General features: G+C 48.4%; 1 protein-coding gene across 1 annotated transcript; it reads right to left on the reverse strand.

The window, feature by feature from the left end:
• Positions 1-6,193: 6,193 nt before the first annotated feature.
• On the reverse strand, positions 6,194-9,220 carry LOC117653618 (protein D3-like). The gene is made up of 6 exons (XM_034399415.1): positions 9,091-9,220; positions 8,466-8,615; positions 7,798-7,987; positions 7,240-7,380; positions 6,718-6,790; positions 6,194-6,388 (listed from the first exon to the last, which is right to left on the reverse strand). Exons 2-6 carry the CDS (start codon positions 8,607-8,609, stop codon positions 6,292-6,294), a joined length of 645 nt encoding a protein of 214 aa, XP_034255306.1. The 5' UTR covers positions 8,610-8,615; positions 9,091-9,220; the 3' UTR covers positions 6,194-6,291.
• Positions 9,221-18,021: the final 8,801 nt, after the last annotated feature.

Raw genomic sequence — 18,021 nt, forward strand, 5'->3', positions numbered from 1 at the left:
ATCTAAGCAAAACTTCCAAATTGGCAGTTTGTGTGTTTATCAAAGTGGGTAGGGGGCTCAGCGAGTGGGCAGATTTTGCCCAAATCATGGTCTTCTACCTTGTAATCTTTGATTACAACCAGCAAAGCCACCCCAAGTTGCATTTCCCGAAATATAATTATTTTTTCAACCTTTCCAACATTTTGAAAAGGTCACAAACTCGGGACCCCCACAACTCCACCAGAACTCAATATTTTTGCACGAATTATAATTTGAGGTCTTGGTTCCTTCGCGAGTAAGAAAAAACATTGGGGGCCAAATCGGAAGGGGTCGGGGTGAAGTCGGGCGATTCGGCCTGGATCCGCTCTAATCGCAAAACAAACGGCCTGACCCGAAAATCTTGCCATCAAAACGGCGATACCCAAAAGCATCGCAAAACTTTGGCAATACTTTCGAGTATCGCCAAAATCGGGCAACAAACGAAGAACTAGTCACCCTGGTTTGGACAAAGTTTAGTGCCAAATCCTGGCATAGTTATATCGACGAAGAATTGCTTCGTATTATGAAGGCTTTTGGGGCGTTCCACGTCAAACCATCATGGTCCAAAACGTACTTGCTCAGATCCGGCCCCCAATTTTTTATCTGGTAGTGTACCACCCAAAGACCACTCTCATAAATTTTTTTGAAAAAAAATTCAGAACTTTGGCCACAGTGATTTTTTGAAACTTCAAAAAAAAATATATAATTTTTTTTTAGTTTTTTTTAAATTGTGTATCTAGGTGCTCAAATGGGTTGAAAACAGTAAAGGGCAACATAAAATAGTGAAAAAAAAAATTGGGACCCCCAGCCCTTACCAGAAACAAAGTTTACGATAAAAAAAAACCACGGTTTCTTGAATTCCCAAAATACGCCGTCTCACTTTTGGACCATATTGGCATCAAAGGACCCCAATGAGGTACTCTAACTGTCACTAAAAAATTAGGGACGGCAATCCATAAACACCAGAGATATTGTCAAAAAACTCTGAAAGTTATCGAAGGTTATCGAAGCTTTTCCCCCAAAATTGTCAAAATGGGACCTATATTGGTTCCGCTGAGGCGCTGTGCACTGAAATACTATTCAATTGTCTGTCTTGACACCATGGAAGATGTGAGAGAGGTGAAGGTCAGCATTACAAGAGTTTTGGAATTACACGGCAATAAGTTTTTTTAATTATAATAACCAAATGCGACAAAATGCATTGTTTGGCAGTCGCCAACTGAAGCTCATTGATTGGTGGGGACTTCATCCAAGCCATCTTCACCTAGACCATGCAACTGCTGGAGACTTAAAAGAAGAAAATGAAGATGACCTGGATGAAGTCCCCACCAATCAATGAGCTTCAGTTGGCGACTGCCAAACAATGCATTTTGTCGCTTTTGGTTATTATAATTAAAAAAACTTATTGCTGTGTAATTCCAAAACTCTTGTAATGCTGACCTTTACCTCTCTCACATCTTCCATGGTGTTAAGATAGACAATTGAATAGTATTTCAATGCACAGTGCCTCAGCGGAACCAATATAGGTCCCATTTTGACAATTTTGGGGGGAAAAGCTTCGATAACCTTCGATAACTTTTAGAGTTTTTTGACAATATCTCTGGTGTTTATGGATTGCCGTCCCTAATTTTTTAGTGACAGTTAGAGTACCTCATTGGGGTCCTTTGATGCCAATATGGTCCAAAAGTGAGACGGCGTATTTTGGGAATTCAAGAAACCGTGGTTTTTTTTTATCGTAAACTTTGTTTCTGGTAAGGGCTGGGGGTCCCAATTTTTTTTTTCACTATTTTATGTTGCCCTTTACTGTTTTCAACCCATTTGAGCACCTAGATACACAATTTTAAAAAAACTAAAAAAAAAATTATATATTTTTTTTTGAAGTTTCAAAAAATCACTGTGGCCAAAGTTCTGAATTTTTTTTCAAAAAAATTTATGAGAGTGGTCTTTGGGTGGTACACTACCAGATAAAAAATTGGGGGCCGGATCTGAGCAAGTACGTTTTGGACCATGATGGTTTGACGTGGAACGCCCCAAAAGCCTTCGTAATACGAAACATATTTCAATAATACGCCTTCATTTTCTTTGTATTTATGAAGCAAATGCTTCGAAGGCGTTTGGGAGTGCAGTGTTGCGTAAATTCTGGAATTACTCTTCACCGATGTAAGGGGCGTGGTCGGAGTGGTAAGGGGCCCGCCAGACCTTGGAGTTTCTAACTGATTTCCAAATCATCTGCCAAAAAACGTTCACATTAATGCTGGTGGTCAGGGCGCGAGACGAGAACACGGATAGTGAACTCTGACGCGGCGATAACCCCCGGCACAAAAATTCCTTTCTCGATGCTTCCAGGAAGTGCGCACGCGGAGGAGAACAGATCCTGCCAGGTCAGAGGGGGGAGGGAGGAGGGGAGGTAATCCTTGGGCGTCGACGGCGGACAAAGGCAACGGAATCTTCGCGAATATTCTCTCTCCCTGCCTTCTTCCTCTCCCTTTTCTCTCCGTCTTTCTCTCTCTCCCTCCCCTCCTTCCTCTCCCTCCTCTCTCCGTCTGTCTCTCTATCCCTCCTCTCTTCGTCTCTCTCTCTCTCCCCTCCTTCCTCTCCCTCCTCTCTCCGTCTCTCTCTCCCTCCCCTCCTTCCTCTCCCTCCTCTCTCCGCCTCTCTCTCTCTCTCTCTCTCTCCCTCTCTCCCTCGCTGCAGGAGGGAAGAGGGGCTTCGTGTCGGATCGGCTAAGGCTCCCGTGGGCTCGGTGCTGCTCGGTGTTTGGCTCAGCCGATCGGTCCGTGGAGGGGGGTCCGCCAGGTGCAGGGTGGCCTGGCCACTGGGCCACCGCCGCCGGCCAGCGGCCAGCCAGCAGCCAGCCGCCGCAGCCTCCGCTCCGTGGAGGGTGGCCGCCAGGCGGCCAGCCAGCAGGCAGCCAGCCCCCCGTCCGCGGCCGCGCGGGCGCGCGCGCGCGCGCGCGCCAGCCAGTTGAGTCTCAGCGGTTACCGGGGTCAGTCGTCCCATCCGTCACCGTCAGAGCAGCCCAGCCTTGCTGGCCCGGCTGTTGCGCCCGACCACAGAAAGCGACTGCTCCGCCAGTCCTCGCAGTGCTAGCTTTGTTTTGAAGGCAGTTCTTCAGCCATCGTGCGTGTGTGGAGGCAGGCTGGATCAGTTCGCTCCAGGCCCTTTTCAAAGTGTTCTTTCGATCTCGTGGAACTGGCGGGCAGCGCGCTGCGCTCGGCGTCTCCACGTGCTCGCGTGTGTCGTTGGAGAGTCGGTGCCGTTGCACAGTGGGCCAGAAGACCGGCGGAGGCGGCCAAATTTGAGACGCGTTTTGAGCTCCGTAGTCGGGACTCGGACCGAATGTTTGACCCCACCAATGCATTGCTCTCGGAACGAGGAATCCTTTGGTGGGGTCACGCACTCGGTTCGAGTCCCGGTTAGCGACTTTGGAGCTCGAAACGTGTCTCGAGTTTTGGCGGCCTCCACCGGTCTTCTAGCCCACTGTGAGTTGTGTCCATGAGTGGCCCCGCCGAGCCCCGCGCTCCCGCACGTTTCGGCTTGGCCTGAGTTTTGACGTGGAGGCTGTTCGGTCGGCCCGTTTCTTTCGCACTCGTGGGGCGCTCCGCATGGGTGCGAGAGAGACGGCGACTTTTTTTTGACACGGTAGCACTGCTCGGCATCAGGCAGCAGAGGCTTTTGTTTAGTGTGTGTGAGTCTGTTGGTTTGTGTGTGTGTGTGTGTGTGTGTGTGTAGGTGTGTGTGTGTGTGTAGGAGGCCGAAGGGTCTGTTTGCAAGTGCAGTGAGCCAGAAGACCGGAGCCGCCGGCCGAAACTGCGGTTGCGTTTTGTCTACGAAGCTTCTGCTTCGTGTTTACCGCGCAAAAGAAAACAGAAGCTTTGTAGAATTGCTTCGTGACGAAATGCTTCGTATTAGAAATAATTTACTTCATAATACGAAGCACTTCCACGTACATTTTACAATGCCTTCGTTTTCTTCGCGTTGCTTCGTGCACTTTTTATGTGCAGCGTCGCTAAACAGGACTCTAACCCAGCGTGTGACCCCACCGATGGACGCCTTGTTCGAAGAGCAATCCATTGGTGGGGTCACACGTTCGGTTCGAGTCCTGTTTCGCGACTCTGGAGCTCAACGCGTCTAGAATTCTGGCCGCCTCCACCGGTCTTCTAGCCGGCTGTGCGCCGTTGTCTGAGGTTTTGGGCCTTTGCCCTGACGTTCTGGAGCTTTGCCCTCTGCACGGCAAATACAGTGTCCGGGTTTCCCAGGCCTTTCCTGGAAAATGACCCGTTTTCCCAGGTTGCGCCTCGGAATCCCGGACACTGTTTTTGCCTCGTCTCTCTCGCGGGTGCGAGAGAGACAGAGGACGACACGAGACGGGATAGGCATTCTGCTGCAGACTGATTCCGAAAGTCGGTTGCGCCGCTCTGTCTCTCTCGCACCCATGGCGCGTTCCGTACAGCAGAGAGAGAGAGAGAGAGAGAGAGAGAGAGAGAGAGAGAGAGAGAGAGAGGAAGCGAGCGCGACGGGAGCGACTCTCGGAATCAGTCCACTGGTACTGGTTACGGAAAAAGGTAAAGAAGTCCGCAACTCTGATCGCCTCGCAGACGAGGGGACAGAAGTTGCGTACTTCTTCACTTCGTTTTCAAGCAGTGGAATAACCTGATAAGTCTGATTGCGCTGTTTGGGCGCCGAGCCGAGCTGAAGGTTTTCCTAAAGGTTGACTTCGAGCGCCGTGCACACGAAGAAGCCTACGAATAATTTGTCTCATAACTGCAAAGAAAATGAAGGCATAGTTACACATTAAATTACTGTGTAGGTTTTTCTGCGCGCCAATGCACGAAATTAAACATGCACTTCGTAACGCACAAATTTGCGCGTTCCGAAGTGCATGTTAATTTCGTGCATAGGCGCGCAGAAAAACCCTACATAGTAATTTAGCGTGTAGATTGCTTCTCATTTCGAAGAAGTGTTTCGTTCTACGAAGGATTTAGATTCATAATACGAAGCATTTCCTTGAAGATTTGAAAACGCCTTCATTTTCTTCTGATTATGAAGCGATTCTTCGTAGCGTTTTTACTGTGTGGTGGTGCATGTCGCTGCATAGTCCACATGGGACTGCATCTTTTTGGTTCACTCGTCGTTCTTAGTCACATCTTTTCGAAGGCTAGGAAACTTCACACCATATGCAATGTATGCAAATTTGTTCGTGATCTCTCACACTGTGAAACGTGCGAACTTTTTTGCACTATTTTGAACGCAGAATCGCACAAATTCGTGTGGAATTGCGTTCAAATTTGTACGGAAGGCACGTGTGCGCGACATTGTTCAAAAATTCCACGAATTAGTGTTGACACGGATTCGTCAGGGTTAGTGCCGGCTGGTCTGCTGGGAGGTGTTTCCTTCTCCGCCTGGCGTCGTCTCGTGGGTCCGTCACGGTTCTGCGTGCGGCCGCCCTTCTCTCGTGGTCAGCACACTGATTCCGAGAGTCGTATTCGTCGCTCTGCCCTGGGCCCAACGGTAGTTACTTCTCTGTACTTCCGCCTCTGGGTTACGTACATCGTCGTCGAATCCGGAGCACGCTCAGCTGGATTCTGCGCTGCCTGCCAAAGCCGAATTCCCTTCTCGAGGTCGCACATGATCCGAGAGTCGTATTCGTCGCTCTGCCTCTGTCGCGCCCATACGGAACGCCACAATTCTTTGGTAACTTTCCATACTGGTAGTTACCGTACATGCACTCATCAGCAAGTCCAGGAGCACGCTCTAGCTAGCGCATACTGGGCATACCTGCCAAAATGTCTTACGAAGGAAATTCCCATATTACGAAGGAAATGGCGCAAGCATAATACGAAGGTGGTTTTTTTTCGTATTACGAAGGTTTTTCTTTGTATCTTACAATGAAAAAGCTAAAAAGATTCGTATTACGAAGGAATATTGCTTCCTATTATGCCTGCGCCGAATTCACCGTAACATACGAATAACGTAGGTCGAATTTCAATGTAAGACATTTAGAGTGTGTACATCTAGTGCATTAGGAAGCGTGTACATGGCATGTGTGCACTAGTAAGTGCATGCCTGGCAGGCATGCTCCAGGTTTGGATTTGTAGAGCACTCATTTTGTCACATTCGTTCCAATGTGATTCCACGCTCCTGGGATGAGCGTGTACAAGAGAGGAATTCCTTGTGCTGTGCGACTCGTTTATTTTGCATGTCTTTTGAACTTGGATGTGGAACGTTAAAAGTGGGGCGGTTCCCTGCGTCCCGCGGTGATGGCCGTTACGATCAGTTGTTGGCGTTCTGGACCTGGAAGAAGTTGGCGGCCACGGGGGCGCCGAGGTCCCAGCTGGCGGCAAATCGGCGGCTGGAGAAGTACTGGCGGCTGCAAAGACAATGCCGAAATCAGTAGGGTATTTTAATGAATCCCTGGAACGGAAGTCCGAGTGCACTGCAAAACCAAACGTGGTCTAGACCGCACCAACTGACGTGGTCAAAAGTGGTGCCATTTTAACCGCATCAGTTGGTGTGGTCTAGACCACGTTTGGTGCGTTTGGTGTGGTCATTGCGTGGAAAGACCACACCGAACGTGGTCTAGACCACGCCAACTGATGCGGTCAAAATGGCACCCATTTGACCACACCAGTGGTGCGGTCTAGACAACGTTTAGTTTTTCAGTGTGTCGGAGAGACAGGCAGAGGCCGTTTTACATACCTTGCTGGTGGTGTTGAGGTGTAGTTGTTGTAGCCCGGCTGCTTGTAGGCAAGGACTACGTAACGGTGGAGTCCTGGCGGAGTTAAATAGTTTTTAACACGCAAATCAAATGGAGTTCTTTTTAGTCTTTGTTTTGTTACACCGTAGATTTAACTCCTTACGATCACACAGTGGCGAAAGGGTACGGAAAATTCTGTTTATTTTTTTGGCCATAGTCCTCTCATCAATATTCTCCGTAGAATCTTATAGTAATCGCCGTAGGACCGTACAGTGTTCTCCATAGAATCGCACAGTCTTCTCCGTAGGACCTGGAAGACTGTGTAGTCCTACGGAGAACACTGTACGGTCCTACGGCGATTACTATAAGATCCTACGGAGAATATTGATAAGAGGACTTCGGAGAATACTGGCAAAAATTAAACAGAATTTTCCGTACATTTTTGCCACAGTGTACGTTTTCGTAAAATCGTCTGTGTAATCAAAGGAGGCGAGTGGTTTTCCGGATGCAGAGGAGTTGTTTACCTGCGCCTTGTGGGGGTGCAGGGCCGACGTAGTTGAACACAACTTCGCCTCTGGAGACGTCCTCTCCGGGGATGTTCCCCAGCAGCATGTGCACGTACTCCCGAGTGAAGGTGTTGTTGGTTCTGCCGTTGGCATCAGTGTCTGCAAAGAAATAAAACCCAACGCAGTGCTATCGTTCACTCACAGTCCTGGAGCGTGAGGACCCGTTGAAAGCACGTACAATTTTGTACCAGACATCGCAGTTTTTAGTGCCCACGAAATTTTCGTACGATTATCGTACGAAAAACTGCACATTTTACAACATTTTCGGACAAAATTGTACATAATTTTGTACAAAATTGTACGAAAAGTTCGTGCGCACAAAAATCTGTGATGCCTCGTACAAAATTTGTACAAAAACATTTAGTGCGTGAAAACGTTTCCTGGTTTTCCCAGGTAGCCTATGGTGGAGGCAGAGGTGATTTCCAGGGAGCTCCTGGGAAAACCAGGAACCGTTTCCACCGCACTGTCCTTTCTGTGGACAGACGGGTGTCCGTGGAAAGTTTACGGTGAACTCACCGACTAAAATGAGGGTGTGGAGGGAGTCCTTCCTGTGCGGTCTATGGTGTCCGTGGGGTCCGTGGGGTCCATGGGGTCCGGGGCCGAAGTGGTTGGGCCAGGAGAAGGCGGGCTGGCTCTGGACCTGGGTGGGCGTCAACTCGCCGCCGAGCGACGCGCTCACTTGCTGTGGCCGTGTCCCGAACACAACCTGGGGGACCAAAAGAGAAGGAACTCTTCGTCAAAGAATCTGGTCTCTGGGTCTTGAGTCCTACACTGTGTGCGTAAACCTTACACTTCCACAATTTACTTTATTTCTGCATCTCGTAAACGAGTAGGGGTAGTAAAGGCACGCAACTGAATGTACTGCCAATGTAAGTGTTGTCAAGACACGTGTTGTCTTACTTGCAAGCGTGGGACAGGGGTTGTCTCGCACTTGGAAGCGTGGGACCCGTGGCATTGAACCACAGGAAATCATGGGCAGCAAGTGAGGGACAAACGTGGTTCACTTTTGTTAGTGTGGGACAAAATGTCCCACGCGTAAGACTGTCTCACTCTTGGATTTGCAGTGTGACCCCACCTAGAATTTAATTCAAGATAGGGCCATCCATTTGCCTGACTGTACTGCCTCTAGTCGTTTACGAGATACAGAGACAAAGTAAGTTGCCAGTGTGTTGCGTTATGCTTGCCTTGAGGATGGCCGGCGGCGCCACGTCGATCACGTCCGGAACCACGCCTTGGTCGGCGTAGGCGGCCAGGGGATGCCTGCCCGGGGGGTGCCTGCCCGCTACGGCTGCCGCCAGGCAGCACGCCAGGACCACGAGGACCTTCATAGTCGGCTGTGGAATGGAGGAGCTTCGTTCCATAAAAAATGGCCATCACACTAAATTACCATGTAGGTTTTTCTGCGCGCGAATGCACGAAATTCAACATCCACTTCGTAACGCACGACTTTGGGCGCGACAATGCACGATTTCGTACGCAGGTATGCAGAAAACTGTGCGTTACGAAGTGCATGTTTATGGTGCGCAGAAAAACCTACATAGTAATTTGGCGAGAAATTTGTGGAAACGAAATTACAGATGGATTAAGCTGATGATTCGCTCTGCCATTCAAAGATTTCTGCGTCCGTACCTTGCGTATGATTTTGTTAGTACGTATGTTACGCACTCGAAAACCTTCGAATTAGGGGTGAAATCATCAGCGTCACAGGCTAAATCCATGCGTAATTGTGTTTGCAGAAAAAGAGTGTTGCGGATACACGCTGTCCGTGAGGAGTTATGAGTGTGGTGTTGAAGCGGTGACACAGCTTACCTTGTGAACGTGGGGAGAGCGGGGAGCACTGCTGTCTTCGGCAGGACCTCCACCTGATGTAGGGTTTAGCGGGATGGCTCGGCTTTTTAACAGCTGAGATTCGGCCTCTCAACTCGCTAGTCATCATCGTTCAGATGTTATTGTGTATTATGTGACACTTCCCAAAACTGTGAGCAACGGGTTTGTTGGTTACACAGGGATAGCTCGTTATCTGATTACCACTTCGTTGGTGCCGACTCCGCTGAAAGAAGCAGAGAGAGAGCGATTAACGCTTGCTCGGAATAACGAGACTGCATTTGATGAGCTTAACGTCAGTCGTCGTGGTGAATGCAGCATCTTGTCGTATCATCGATGTTTTTCTTGTCCCCCTTTGCAATCCCGTCTTACACATCAAATCTTCTTGTGCAAATTTTGTACGAGCCATCACAGTTTTTGTGCATACGAACTTTTCGTACACATTTGCACGTGATTTTGCACTAAAATGACGGAACAAAATTGTACAAAATTGTTCGTAATATATAGTGCGTGTATTCGAGTCAATAGGAAACAGTTTTTCTGCGGCTATTCTCGATTACTCTTCAAACTGAAGTGCCTTTTAAAGAACTACATACTTGCAGGATTTTGCGACTCTGGTCGTAAAGTCCTGCAAGTATGTAGGTGTTTTGCTCACTCTACTGCTCCTCCTTAAAATCTGATTTCGATCATTATTCTCAGCATCAATAAGGTTGTCGCCACCAAATGGTTGGTTTTCATCTAGATCGAGTTGTTCTTCTTCTTCTTGAGAGTGATGCATTGCAGATATCTCACGCACTCAGTCGATTTGATGCAGCCTAGGAGAACTTCTGCTTCTTCACGTTTACTGTCTCTTTCCTGTAAAATACTAGGAGATGAATATTGATTGAAAAACTTTTATACTTCAAACAAATCATTAATTCATATCATGCAATGTACGTACTTCCTCTTTCAATAGCATATGCAGGGGTGTACTGTTCAGCTCGTGCAATAACCTCTCTCTTATTCTTCTCAGTATGCGTCTACAGATGCACACTCAGCTGAGTACACGTCTACAAATGCATACTCACCTGAGGACACATACACATAATTCCTATCCTCCGACCAAGGCACCTTGTGTAAAATACCTCCTGCAACAGAGTGTCAAAATTATCAGGTGACGCTGTATTCCCTGGCTCTCAAAGTTGGTGCAGAGCGCCGTCCACATATCGAATGTCAATTACATAAATACTACAACTTACCAGTAGCAACCACGAGGTCCATATGGACTTGTTGTCTTGACGCCAATTCTTTCACTGCTTGAAGCATATTCGGAGTACTGAATGCAACGTGGAAAGGCTCCTGAGATAACATGAAAACCGCCCTTTTCTTGGAGTCGCTGAAACAGTACTGCCTGTTCACAGCGGCACATGCCATCAAGAGGTCCTTCCACGCGTCTTCTGCGAGGTCTCCAAGATCCTGCTGACCTGGGAAGGCTTCATACCGGTTCTCTCCACAGTTCCTTTCGCGTTCGAATCACGTCGGGGTCACCACTGTAGGAACTGTGACCGTGTGGAATGAGACGGCGGTGGTACACTTAGTACAGACTCTATTCCGAATTTATATACAGGGTAGAATAATTAATGCAAGAGCCCCTTAGATCACTTCTACTTTTCCTCGCTACTCAACCGGCGTCTGACAACACGTGCCTGGCTATGGTGATGTTTCCCTGTAACTGACCGAGCAAGGAAATGTCGAATTTGAAGTCATTTCCCGGGAACGAAGCGAGCCGTTAGAGCATGACGTCCGAACCCACTGGATGCACCCTTTCATACTGAGTAATGAACTTTTGAATCCCTACCTTGAACGTTCATAAAATGCGGGCCGCTGTGCGCCCATTTTGATGTCTGTACATCGTCAACTACTGTTCGATATTGTACGAGAAACGTCTGTCCTATACAAATTCAGAGACAGAAATAGGTGTTTGCGCTTTCCCTGGCTTCCTAAACAGTAAAAGTGGGCTTAAAATGCGACATGACCTCCTCTGAAGATAAATCGTAGCCTTGTTGGCCTCGTTTCCTATGCGTTCGCAATCATCAGTCAGCTCTTCGTTCGACACGAGACCCACCAAGTGCTCGGACAAGCTTCGATCGAGTGATGGACCCGCCGGGGTGACGCTTCGGAGGCGGGACTTCATTGGCAGCACGCATTCGACATGTGGGAGAGGATGACCTGATCCAAAAGTCACGTATACTCCACGGTAGACCGGTGTGCCGAGGTCTCAGTGATAAACCACAGCCGTGCCTCAAAAAAATCAGGCATGGGCAAGTTCGGCGCGAAGCCTCTTCATGAGAGTGCGATCGTCGAAATGTTGCTCCCGGCGCAGAGTGGTGATCTCTTTGTGCAACTGCGAATGATTCTTTTCGGCCTTGGTGACGTACTGCAGCTCACGCAGTACCTGACGAGGTTGTAGACGAGGCAGTAGAGCTGAACTCCTGGGAGTAGGTTCCAAAGAACACTCGGTACTTGCTAACTCTGCTGAGTACAGCTACCTCCCGGCACTCAGCGCCGCTTGACGTCGTCCTCTCCTCGGTGGCCGCAAGCAAGTGATCTGTCTGCAATCAGCCGCTCGTGGATCAAGGTGCCTCAAAGCCACAAGGTCGTCAACCTTCTCGTGGGCAGTGGCTCGCTCGAGCGGCTTGAGATTCGACCTCCAGAGCAGAGACCGACCACTCTGGCAAGCATCGCTCTGAGTTCGTCGTCGAAACGGCGCCATTTCTCTTCGTTCCAGCCGCACTGCTTCAGGACGAAGTTGTGGAGAGGCAGCGACTGCTCCTTGACGCTCTGTTCGAAGCCTTGCAAGCGAAGAATGACGTCACCGCCGCAATCATCGGCCAGGACAGCACGGCCGCTCATCACCATAGCACGAACAGCTTTCTTCTTTGGTGGGCACCCACGTGATTTATTGCCAGTCTTACCACACTTCACTTCATTTTCACGCTCACGAGACCCACGTCGTAATTCACCACACATATAACAAATTACCAAATTACTTGATAATGGCTTATTTATTTGACAAAGGATGAAGAACGATAAGAAGAAGAAGAAGTACATTTTCATGATTATGAGCAAAAGGTTAACACGGAGGGGGTGGGTACTCTGGAAGAAAGTCGAGATACGAGTAGATGTAACCCGGTGCCGCTGTAATTATCGCCGATTCAGGGTTCGGTTCTTCATCGGCCTGGAAGTTGAGATCTGAGTAGCAATCCAAGCAGTAAGTCAAAGGATTGTGGTGTCTCCGGTAGATCATGATGCAGCGATAATGCATTACGAGAATAAGGGGGCACCGGACAGCATCTGTGAAACAAGGAAAATAAAATGGAAAAGATTGATTTTGGGAAAAGATAATAGAAGATGAAACATAACCTTGAGTGTGGCGAAGCAATTCGTATGACTGCCATGAGTACGGTATGCTCGGTGACGACCTCGGACGGATCGTACCCGCGCATGGTCAGCAAGGCATCGATAATCGCCTGCAGCAGGTGGGGCAGCTCGTCCTTCAGGCTCATGCAGTAACTCCATGTTGGTGATCTGGTGATCTGGTGACCTGGTGATCTGCCGGACGGTCTGGCGGGAGTGGAGGGGGAAGGTCTTGCTGCGGTGGCTGTTGTGCAGCCACGTCTTGCGCAGGACGACCCCATTGCTGTAAGTCCCGCAGGACGTTCTCCATTAAGTAGGCACTGGCATCCAGTAACTGGAGAGGGTCCTGGTGGCCTCTGTACCTCTGCTCCAGCCGCCCCATATTCGCCGCCGCCTGGACTCAGACCTCAGGTCCATTCTAGGCGACAAACTCACGACTAAGTATGCTTCAAAAAGCTCAAAACGCGCGGTTTGGTCGGCACACACAGCTCGCTACCCGAAGCCTACGGCTACCCGAAATAATGGTGAACACTATTTACAAGGATCAATTTGGCATGCATGAAAAATACTCATGTGACTTATACAGTACCTTCTTGTCGGTCCCCGAAGTTGAATAGCCTGAGGACCAATGTGTCCCAAAAGTTCGTAATATTTTTCAAAGTGTGGATGAAGCCGTCTTGAGAAACTGGTCTCCTTAGCCTAATCTTGTTAGTGTCGTTGTTTCATGCCCAAAATTTTAAGTCATCCAATTTCTCAACCACCTTCTTTCACACTTTGAAGTAGAAACAATTAGCACGAACATATTTTCTGCGTCAGCGTTTGATGTCCTTTGGACCACTGGGACGATTGGCCGCATCAAACAACTTATCTAAGTCCCTCACCACTTTACCTGTTTGGATATGTGAACGCTGAGTGAAGATGAGTTTTTTTACGGCTTACGACACCTTCATTTTTTTTCGACGTATTGGCAAAAGCTGCTCACGAGTCAGTTTCGCACACCCGAACACTGCCTTGTCTGATAGGTACACCCTTAGAATGTCACTATAGTACGCCTTGATGCCATCCCACACTATCCACTTTGCCTTCATGAAGTTATTCTTCAGGTCTCTGTCTCTTCGCCTGTTGTTTGGCCTCGGAGAGAGCCCAAACCTTTCTCTCTACTACCTTGAAGTATCCCTCTTCAAAGCCTTTGCCCCAACAGCACCAATTCCATAGGGACTAGCCTCAGTGTATAAAACTATAGGTAACTTAGGATCGTAAAACATTGATACTTTATCAGACTTAAGTAGAGATTTACTGTTGTCTAAAGACTGTTCGCATTCAGTGCTCCTAAACAAACACATTAATGTTTTAATGCAGTTTTAATGGGAGTGCAAATAGTTTAGCAGTCTGTCATGTTAAATCTCTTAAGAATATCTCCGATGTACGCTTCCTGGTGGAGAATGAGTGATCCGTCAGTCCAGTTTCTCTCCAGTCTGATTCCCAGGCAGTTCCTCGCCTCACCGAGGTCTTTGATTTTGAAACATGACTGCAGTGTAGCGGTGGATGCTGTCGTACGCCTTGAGATATCGTAATGAAAACAGCATTATGAAACATAAATATATTAACTACATGTAAGAGTCTCAGTCCTCTTCATCCAGGCAACCTGCTGACTCTTCCGGCAACCAGCGAATTTAACAATTACAACTTTAAGGCCAGAAAACTCATGTCCAGCATTGCCTACTGCCCTCTCACAGTTATAACAAAATAATGGTGGGTCCGGATATTCAGTTTTGAAGGAACTGATCACGTCCAGAGTTTGCCTAGGTGCCTTTCCTCTTCCCGGCCTGAACACGGGGTAATTCTGACAAGAGACACACAATAAGTTCGTATTAGAGACTCTCCTGTTGACATTCAATCTTTAATGAAAAGTACTACGAACAGGTTGTACGTATCCAGCCGCCACTCCAGAATCTGGCGGAGAATCAGGATCTGGTCAACCGTCGTGCGGCCCTTCATGAACCCGGTCTGGTACGAACCGATGGCGCGCCGGGCCAGGGGGGCCAACCTACTCGCGATGAAGTACGAGAAGACCTTGTACCCCACGCAGGGCAGCGCAATGCCTCTGCAGCCGACTCAAGGGGAGGGATAGGCGGCAGGGGGCAGGAGCGGGTCTTCGTGGGGACAGGGGAGGACGGTCTCACATTTTCAGGTTCCTCTTCCGGCTGGTTTACAAATTGAGTTGTAACTTCACGGAATTGTTGCTGTTGGGTTGGAGTGCGACTTTCAAGGAGATGCTGCTGGTGCTGCTGAACTAAAGGCCGCCTGTGGGGCGGCGGTGGCGACGCAGACCGTTGGCGTGGCGCTGGCGCCGGCCTCCGTGACGCTGTCGGCGAGGGCCGCGGCGTCCTCGCGGGCCAGCAAAGGCAATGGAATCTGCTGGACCGGTTGTGGGGTCAGCTGTGGCCGGAAAATTTGTCGCTTCATAAGTTCCCCATTCACCATAACCGCTGAAGAAAACCCAAGTTACTACGCTGTACAAATAGCCGACGGGAACGTCATCGTGAAACGCTCCAGGTGTAAACGTGACCTCTGGATGTGGAAGAGAACAGCCGAAATGTGTTTGCAGGCGATGGTTCCTGCCTGACAACCACAATGAGCTTCTATGGTCTTAGCTGGAGAGGTTAGTTCTATGCTTATAGGTGTAAACGTGACCTCTGGATGTGGAAGAGAACAGCCGAAATGTGTTTGCAGGCGATGGTTCCTGCCTGACAACCACAATGAGCTTCTATGGTCTTAGCTGGAGAGGTTAGTTCTATGCTTACAGAAACCTCATACGGAGGCACCTTACGAAGGTTCACCGAAGATATATATGACAGACGCCATGAATTGTACTGTACGGCCCGTTTTCATGGCGATGCCACAATTCATAACATGCTTCGCTTTTAGAATTTCGGAGCCCTCCCGGCACACTTTAGTACTTTCGAATTTTGCACTATCTACCCCTTAAAACGTAACTATATCGCAAAAATCTAACAATGGCCCAGTAGGATCTGGAAGTTTGCTGAGAAAAAGTGGATTTACGAGGAAAAAAAGGTCTTGGTATGGGAATGGAAGCATTTGAACCATTATTTATCCCGTTCTTTTATAACATCACTAACATAGGCTGCCTCTCCCTCTGCTGTCACGCATCCTAAACATAGCTAGATCCTGGTCGCACAGCTTCTAAAAATTGAAACAATGTAATGACTTTTAAATTTTGTAAGATAGTTGCTGCTTTGAGCACGGCTTGAAGCAACCGAATCAGAGAAAATACATTTTCGATGCATTTAGAAGAGAAGCGCCCCAACATTAGAAACTGGTACATTTTCTTGAAAAAAATAATCAACAAGTCCATGCAGAGACGCACACAAGATCTTGAAGCCTCTTTGGACAGGCTTCCACTCTCAGGTATCCCCACCTCTACGTTTTTTTAAAATAAGAAGCTCACCTTCTTTATTAGGCTTATTGCTTTTTCATAAGCTCTTGGTTTAGACTTCGCACCAGCAAGGCCAATGTGCCTGCAAGTTACAAGGTCAAAGAAAGCATTTAATATTTCGGACGTGGCCCTCCGCACGCTGGACAGCCCCTCCATGGCTGTTGTCCAATTGAGCATGCTGGGCAGGGTCGCGATTTGTCCGAGATGACGCTCTCGGTCAGCCCGTGCCCGCCCACCCTGCACCTTGAGTGGCCGCATCAGATCTTGCTCAATGACCACGTCTTGCCACACGTCTGCCCATGAGTGCGCTTACAACTAGGGACTAAATTAATTCAACACTCTCCCTTAGGCCTGAGGAGACCAAGACCATTTATACAAAAATTGCTTAGGAGGTAACAACGCCTTTGTCAAATCATCAGCAACCATTTTGTCCGTACACAGATATTTCAAATCAATTTCCTTATGGGCTACTCTTTCTTTCAAAATATTATACTTTATCTCTAGAAACTTCAAATTTTTCTGATAACCAAAATTCCTTGCTAAACTCTGTGCACCTTGGTTGTCACCATAAATCAAAATAGTGGGTTACCCAAACAGTTACGAGCATCGAAAGTCGACTTTTGAATAATCAACCGACTATGAGTGGACGACTTTTTCATGATCGATTAATCGGAAGTAAAAGTCGACTTTGACTAAAATCGATTAAAAAGTCGGCCCCTCGATCGCCTATTTCTCAAGAGGAATTTCGCAAACAATGGGTGAAATTTGCCGTGCCTTTACCTTTCGTTGCTTCCTAGCTTCAGTGCCAACAAGGGCCACAAGTTTTTTGAAAGCAGCACCTAGAACAAACAAATTCGCAAATTTCATTTGAAATTTGAACAAGGTGTGCGGAGGGAGTTTCAGATATTTTGTGTACCTTTTTTCAAACGTGGTGGAAGAGTTTGGCAAATTTTGGCCTCTACTTCATCACATTTCAAATCGTGCGTGGTGAAGACAGGTCACACCGAACACATTTAAAAAAATAAATATACCTGATAAATTGGAAGAGGATTGACGCCAAGATCGTGTTCCTCCTCGTCCATTTCGACGGCAACCGGGAAGTCTTACCAGTAGTCGTCTTTGGAATCACTTGAGTTATCACCGTCCCCACCAAGGTGTATGATGAACTCCTCGACGGCGCAGTCTTAGAGGCCCTCCTCCTCCCAAGCCTTCACCACCTCCTTCCTCACGTGTTCAACCATCGAGGGAGGGCCATGCTTCGGCAGTCACAGCTTGGATCGATGCCTTCCCGGAGGAGGCGTTCAACATTTGTGATCGTCGTCGTCGTTTTGCACGTCCTTGGTGAGAACTACCTTTCCAGTCTTTGCGTGGATGTAGTCCCTCACTGCCATTGGCCTTCCATGGCCTTCTGCAAGCATGAGGTTGACCTCTAACTCCTCTTCTTTGGCAAGCCGTCGCCTTTCTGGGCAGAGCTTCACTGAGTCTTTAGGGTGATTTTTGTGGTCCACATTGAATTTTGTAATGCGCAGGCACTGTGGATTTCCTTGCTCTGCATTGCTATTTATCTGGACAGGGCATTCCAACTTCAGGGTCCTGGAATCAGATTCAGCCAAAACGAACATAGTTTTTAACGTGCGCCCAGGCCAGCTCGATGGGGTTGCAACGGCAGTGATAGGGTGGCAGACGAATAACGGTGTGTCCGTGCAGTTTGGCCAGTTAATCAGCTACGTAGACCGAAAACTGGGGTTTATGATGCATTATCAGTCCCCATAAGCTCCTTTTCGCGTCTTCGGGGGCCTCCACGCCGTGGCGCTCCAACCACGCCACCGTGGTGGCGCCTTGACACTCCTCATGGTTGGCGCCTTGTCCAGCTGTGATAAGGAGCGTTGTCCATGACTATCACTGACCGGGACGGAAGGGGAGCACTCGTGTAAACTTGGTCAGAATATCAGAAATATGTCTGAAATCATGATCAAATTTCGCGCACCTCCTTCGCATACCCTTTAACACTGAGATTGGAGCATCCCACGCTTCTTTCGCAAATTCCATGTCTACCACATAGG

The sequence above is a fragment of the Thrips palmi genome, unplaced genomic scaffold, assembly GCF_012932325.1.
Source record: "Thrips palmi isolate BJ-2018 unplaced genomic scaffold, TpBJ-2018v1 HiC_scaffold_8, whole genome shotgun sequence".
NCBI classification, from domain to species: domain Eukaryota; kingdom Metazoa; phylum Arthropoda; class Insecta; order Thysanoptera; family Thripidae; genus Thrips; species Thrips palmi.

Bases quoted from the DNA above. Each gene is read 5' to 3' on its own strand.
- LOC117653618 (XM_034399415.1), bottom strand. From the start codon at position 8,609: ATGAAGGTCCTCGTGGTCCTGGCGTGCTGCCTGGCGGCAGCCGTAGCG. The intron at 7,988-8,465 runs GCAAGCATAACG...TTGGTCCCCCAG, and splicing joins CGCCGCCGGCCATCCTCAAG to GTTGTGTTCGGGACACGGCC. The intron at 6,389-6,717 runs GTATGTAAAACG...TTGTCTTTGCAG, and splicing joins ACCTCAACACCACCAGCAAG to CCGCCAGTACTTCTCCAGCC.